At 37.0% G+C, this 6,867-nt stretch overlaps 1 protein-coding gene across 1 annotated transcript; it reads right to left on the bottom strand.

The window, feature by feature from the left end:
* Positions 1 to 1,735: 1,735 nt before the first annotated feature.
* BBA_10337 (isoleucyl-tRNA synthetase) lies at positions 1,736 to 5,128 on the bottom strand (the record flags this gene model as incomplete). The annotated part of the gene is made up of 4 exons (XM_008605434.1): positions 1,736 to 2,817; positions 2,871 to 4,572; positions 4,634 to 4,987; positions 5,054 to 5,128. The coding sequence occupies 4 exons, from the start codon at positions 5,126 to 5,128 to the stop codon at positions 1,736 to 1,738; spliced, it is 3,213 nt and encodes a 1,070-aa protein (XP_008603656.1).
* Between the last annotated feature and the right edge of the window lie 1,739 nt (positions 5,129 to 6,867).

Below are 6,867 nucleotides of genomic sequence, written 5' to 3' on the forward strand. Positions count from 1 at the left end.
TGTTATAATATATTATAAATTAAAATAGTTTTTTATAACTTAATATAATATTTTTTTAATAACTTTTAAAGTAAAAATAATTTTTATTTTTTTAATATATTTTCTAGAAGTAGTTATTAAATAATATATATACTAAGATAAAAAATAGTAAAACTTAATAAAGTAGTTTACTTACTTATCTAGCTTATTTATTTATTAATTATATTATTTATTTTATTATTAATATTATATAAAATAAAACTTAATTATTATAAATTTAATATTAAAATAATATAAAATAGAATTATTAAATTAGTTAAATAAATTTATTAATGTATATCTTTATTTATAATATTATAAAAAAAAACTTTAATTATTATAAGTTTAATTTTAAGATAATATAAAATAAATTTAAAAAAATCTTTTTTAATAAAAATATTAAATACTTATTTTTATTGTAAACTAATTATATATATTAACTATTAATTATTAAAGATAAATAGTTAATATTAAGTATTAATTAATAATTAGAAAAAAGAGAAGAAGAGAAGTTTATTAAAAACTTAGGCTTTATAGTTTATCTTCTTTATACTTAGCCTAAAGCTATTAAAGAGCTAAAGTAAGCTTATAAAGCTTATTTTATAATATTAATTTTTATTTCTTTTTCTTCTCTTTAAAAGAATTATTTATAATAATAATATTTATTTATAAGAGCTTATAATTAGTCTATAATAAGTAGTAGATATTAATATAGAAGAGTTATTAATTTAAGTTAAATATATATATTTATTAATAATGGTAAAAATATAATTCTTTATCTAAATTAACTAATATTTATAACTTTAAGTAATAGTAATAAAGGGGGGTTATAGTAGTTATAGTAGTAGGGATATATAAAATAGTTAAAATTATTAGATTTTTAAAAGATACTTCCTTTATATATTAACTATACTAAAAATTAGGATCTCTATAACTCTACTTATATCGTTACGTAAGGCTTGTCTATATAGTAAAAAAAGGTCGTCTATATAATATTACTCTTTTTAATAGATTGATAATAAGAATTAATAATCTTTATTAAATTTTTATTTTATAAGAAGAACTAATAACTTAAATAATTTATTATTATTATTTATTTAATAATGTATTTATATTTTAAGAGAATATAACTATATTAAGTATATAGCCTAAAGTACGTGATTCAGTGGGATTCAGGGATAAAAGCAGGAATACTACTTACGACCCACTGTAGGCTTAAACGTGGCGAGACACTGCAAAAGAAAATCGGAAAGGATAAGCCATTTTTGATCTCTACCCAAGCGTCGGATTTTAACAAAGCCAAATTTATTACACAGTTAATTCTATTGGCTAGCCTTGATATATCCCATGATGTCTCCTCGCCCAATTCAGAGCTTTGCCAAGGCAGCAACACAGTGCAGCGCAGAAGTTTGTGCCCGGCTCTGGAACCACTCGCCAACGCCACTGACTATGACACAGGCAGCTGCATACGGCAAGTGTATTGTCGCTGATTATACTGCCGTCGAAAAGGACAAATGCGCGAGGGAGTTCATGAGATTGAAGAACTGCTACATGGTTCGTCACACTTGCAGATCAAAGGGTGGGTAGAAGCTGACAGACCTGTTTGTAGCGCGCTGCCAGAAAAGGTAAATAGAAGCAAATGAAGTAGTAGTGATCTCTTTTGGGTCGATTGCTGGCGCGAGCCAGTGTTGCTATCAAGAGAAGCTAATCGACTACTCTAAAGCTTAAGCAATCTCAAAATCCAAGTGGCCTTCTGGATCTCCTGCTCTTCTTCAGCGATTGCTTCGCCTGTGACCCCAACCACATGCTTTTCCAGTGGTCTGCGGAGAACCTTCTCAAAGGCAGCAGATTGTGTAACAAGGACTTCCTCCAAGCCAATTGACTCTGGATCAGAAAGCATTTGATACTCCATCTTGACATCATCGGTTTGTTGCAGGCCTGCTTTTTTCCGGAGCTTCTGAACTCGGTTGATGACTTCGCGCGCAAGACCTTCTTGTGCCAAGCCCTCATAAACATGCACGTCCAAAAGGGTAAGCACATCGCTATCCGTATTAGTTTCCCACGTCTTGGCTGTCTCGTCCTCCTTGACACCTCTGCGAACTACTAGATCGCCCTCTTCCAGTTTGATTCCGTCCACCAGAATTTCTTTGTCACGTACGTATCCCTGACATTGTTCGCTTGTCAAGGAAGAAAGAGCTTTCTTTACTCGGGCCATATCCTTTTTGAGCTTCTTTCCAAGGACTGGCCAATCGGCGGTAACACTATACTGCACACCGTATTTGCCCTCATCGCTTGTGAGCACCAGATCTCGAATATTGAGTTCCTCGGTTATGTAATCTTCGAGAGACTTGGCGTCGTCAAGATACTGCTGGTCGTGGTGGAGGACCACCAATGTCTTGAGCGGTGTCTTTAAACCGATGCTTCGTCGTTCTCTAGAAACACGGGCAAGCTCGATGACTTTCTGCATTCTCGAGACACGACGCTCCACGTCAGAGTCAAACAATTCGCTTCTCACGTCAGGAAATCGAAGGAAGTGAACACTGCGAGGATCTTCTGCCTGAAGATTCTTTGGGATACGAGGTAGAAGTCGGCAGTAAATGTTGTCAGTTAAGAATGGTGTAAAAGGTGCCAGACCTCGGCAAAGTGTGAAGAGGACCTCGAAGAGCGCGTTAAGGGCGTGTTGCGTGTCATCTAGGCCGTTTTCGCCCTTGAGACGACGACGATTGAAGCGAATGTACCAGTTGGTTGTGTTATCGATCAACTCTAGCAATCGGGGAACGACGGTGTACAGGCGGTACCCTGGTAGACGTGTGAGAATATGAGTAGGATTAGCACCAGCATTGTTTACTGACCTTTCATTTCCCTGTTGACAAATTGAAGAAGGCTCTGGCAACTTGCCAGAATCCAGCGGTCCATGACGTTAGTGTTTGTACTCTCCAAGTCAGGGTTCCACATGTAATCGGCTCCTTCCACCTTCTTGAGAAGTGCAACTTGGCCCTCAAAGAACTTGTAACTGTTCCAAAGAGGAAGCAAAACCTTTTGGACTACTTCTTTGACGCCCGACTCCTTAAATCGAAGGGGCTCGGCTCGAACGACGGGCGAATTAATTAGGTACAAGCGCAGGGCATCTGAACCGTATTTCTGCATAACGATCGATGGGTCCGGATAATTTTTCAGACGTTTCGACATCTTTTTTCCATCTTCGGCCAGGACAATTCCATTCACGACACAATTCTGGAAGGGCGATTTGCCGAAGAGATGCGTGCCTAAGACCAGTAGCGTGTAGAACCATCCACGGGTTTGGTCTAAGCCCTCAGCGATAAAGTTTCCAGGGAATGATGCGTTGAACTTGTCCACGTTTTCAAATGGGTAGTGCTGGCTGGCATACGGCATGCTGCCAGATTCAAACCAGCAGTCAAAGACTTCGTCGACACGTCTCAGCACGCCCTTGCCTAATTGACTGGGTATCGTGATATGATCGATCTTGTCGCGGTGTAGGTCGGTGATTTCGCCCTTGTGTCCGCTGAGCCTACGTAGCTCCTCCACACTTCCAATACACACTCGCTCCTCGAGATCGTCACTGACCCACAGAGGGATAGGAGTGCCCCAATATCTGTTTCTGCCCACATTCCAGTCACGAGCATTAGCAATCCAGCTGGCAAAGCGCTTCTCTTTAACGAAGCTAGGGACCCAGTGCGAGCCCTCAATATTCTTGAGCATGTCGGGAACGATCTCGGGTATGCGAATAAACCATGACGGAACTGCTCTGTAAATGAGCGGGGTGTCCGATCGAGGGCACATTGGGTAGGAGTGCCTGATCTGAGACTCGACAACTAAACGACCAGAGTTCTTGAGGTACTTGATGATATGCTTGTCTGCTTCTTTGACATGCATTCCAGCAAAGTCTCTCACACGATCGGTGAAATGAGCGGTGTCGTTGATTGGGTCTGGTGGCGGGCGCTTCTCGGAAATGATGCCAGCCTCAAGAGCAATGTTGTAATCATCCTCACCGTACGCAGGTGCCTGGTGAACAATACCAACACCACTATCAGCAGTAACATAAGTAGCATTCAGAACACGGAACCCCTTATCCTTGAATTCTTCGTAGAAGTATTCAAATAAGGGCTCATATCGCCAGCCTAGCATGTCCTTGCCCTTGATCTTTTCAATAATTTTGAAGTCGGCCTTCTTGGGATCCTTGTAGAGAGTAGCCAACAACTTCTCTAGAAGAATATAAATCTTTCCAGACTGCCCATCTTGAATTTTGATATACTCAAAGTCGGGATGCGCTGCTAGGCCGGTGTGTGAAGGGAGTGTCCATGGTGTAGTCGTCCAAGCCAGGAGGTTGACGTTCGGATCGTCAAGTAGGGGAAAAGAAACAACAACAGCAGGATCTGTCACATCCTGGTAGTTTTGATTGGCTTCAAAGTTACTCAGTGCAGTCGTAAGCACCGTCGAGTATGGCATGACTCGATAGCCCTGGTACACGCTTCCCTTTTCGAACAGCTGCTTGAAAACCCACCAAAGTGTCTCCATAAATGAAGAATCCATGGTCTATCGAAAACTGTTAGCTGGAACCATCGTTTTCCTAACTCATCTTCAAGCGCTTTCATACCTTATAATCGTTGTCAAAGTCAATCCAGCGCCCCAATCGCTCTATGGTAGCCCTCCATTCGGTGGCGTAGCGCATGACAATCGCCCGGCATTCTTCGTTGTACTTTCCGATACCAAGCTCAGTTACTGCAGCTTTACCAGAGATCCCTAACTTCTTGTCGATCTCGTGTTCGATGGGGAGGCCATGAGTATCCCAGCCAAAGCGTCGTTCGACATGGTATCCCTTCATTGCCCAATAACGAGGAATTATGTCCTTGATAGTCGAGGCAAGAAGATGGCCAAAGTGAGGTAGCCCAGTGGCGAATGGAGGTCCGTCGTAGAAAGTGTATCGCGGGAGATCAGCCGTCAGCTCAAGCTGCAGGAAACCCGATTAGCTTCACAGTGATTAACCTTTTTTTTTGGGCGAGTGTGTGTGACTGACCTGGCGGTGGAAAGCATCCATCTCTCTCCATTTCTCGAGAACGGCCTCCTCCTCTTTTGGGAAGTCAATCGACATGGTCAGAACTTGACAAGATGAGTTTTTTCTTCGTCGTCAGTCTTCCGCCGTATGCAGTCAATGGAATTTTCTCAAGAACCCCAAATTTTTTGGGACAAGTAATTATACGAATCTCGATTAACAGCCTTCAGTTGAATCTGATCATAGAATAGATAGAACGGAGTGCAAAGACTAGAGGAATGGGCGAGACACGCAGAACGAGTTGGAAGATCATGAAGGATGAGTCAACCACAAGATCCCATTTCACAACGGGTGGGTGGGGTTCTACAAGTAACTAGCAGGTAGGTATCTATCGGCTATAAACCATTGATAGTGTAAGGAGGGTGGAGTCATACCTTGAAAAGTTCTGGGCGCACAGCTACGCCCACTGTAGGCTAAGTAAGCTCAGAGCGGGGCAACTGGATGCTGGGATCCTGGAATAACATACAGCTGCCTGATCGCTATGAACAACGGGAAACGTTCTCGTTATCGGCATTTTTAAGCCAGCAAATACCAAATTTGATCATGAGATATGCTTTTGTGAGTGCACAACGTCTGAAGATCTTTATTACCTCTCACGATCGTACTGACCACGTGCAAATACCTACCAAGGCAACTATTAAGCGAGGTCAGCGTCTGGTGCTAATAAGTCGAATATTACCTACCTACCTACCTATAGTAAGATTCTAAAAGTCTATTACTATAATAAGATTAAAGACTTAATTTTTAAATATTTTTTTACTAGTAATATTAAAAATCTAATAAGACTTAATATATACTTAAATAATTAATATTTATATTTACCTTTATAATATAGTAGTTATATATTAAGGAGTTCTATATAAGTAGATATATAAATTATAGGTTTAAATCTTATTAAAGATACCTCTTTTTAATTCTCTACTAGTCTATCTTTAAAAAGTCTAGTATATTAAAAGTAATATTATAAAGAATTAAACTTCTACTAAAGATATTATTTTTATATAACTTCTCTAGGTATAATAATAGCTTATTCTTAATCTATAATTAATCTATTTCTTAGACCCCTATAGTACTTCTAATACTACTAATATAAATATATTAGAAAACTCTATAAAAATAAAAAAAGATATAAAAGATATATATACTAATTTTATAATAAAACTAAGCTATATCTAATAAAGAGATATTATATAAATAATACCTAAACTATAAAAGTTACTACCTAATATAATCGTAAGTATATTTTATAATATAGTAATATTAAAGCTAGGCTTAAAAAGTTTACCTCTTTTACTTAACTAAATTTAAAGTATATTAATAATAACCTAAAAAACTATTAAGGTCCTTAAAAATATCTTCTTTTCTAAAAAGAATAAGTAATAAGTAGTAATTAAGAGGATACCTACTTAAAGCTAGCTTTACCTTATCTTAAAGACTTTATATTATCTAGTTAAATATATTTAATTTTAATAATACTAGAATTATAATACTTAAGTTAATAATATTTATAAGGATTTTATAATAAGACCTCTTTACTTTTAATCTTATTTTAGCTTTTTCTTATATACTATTATCTAAACCCTAAAGAATACCTGTTTTTTTAATATTAAACTCCTTAATAATAACTAACTTAATTATATTTTAAGATATTATTATATAAAACCTAGCTTTATTTAAATAAATAAATAAAGATTTTTATATAAAATTTTTATAATAATAATAATAATATTTAATATAGTTAATAAGTAAGTTATATAAATAAGTAAGTTATATACTTT

The sequence above is a fragment of the Beauveria bassiana genome (genome assembly GCF_000280675.1).
Source record: "Beauveria bassiana ARSEF 2860 unplaced genomic scaffold BBA_S00138, whole genome shotgun sequence".
In the NCBI taxonomy this organism is placed as follows: Eukaryota; Fungi; Ascomycota; class Sordariomycetes; order Hypocreales; family Cordycipitaceae; genus Beauveria; species Beauveria bassiana.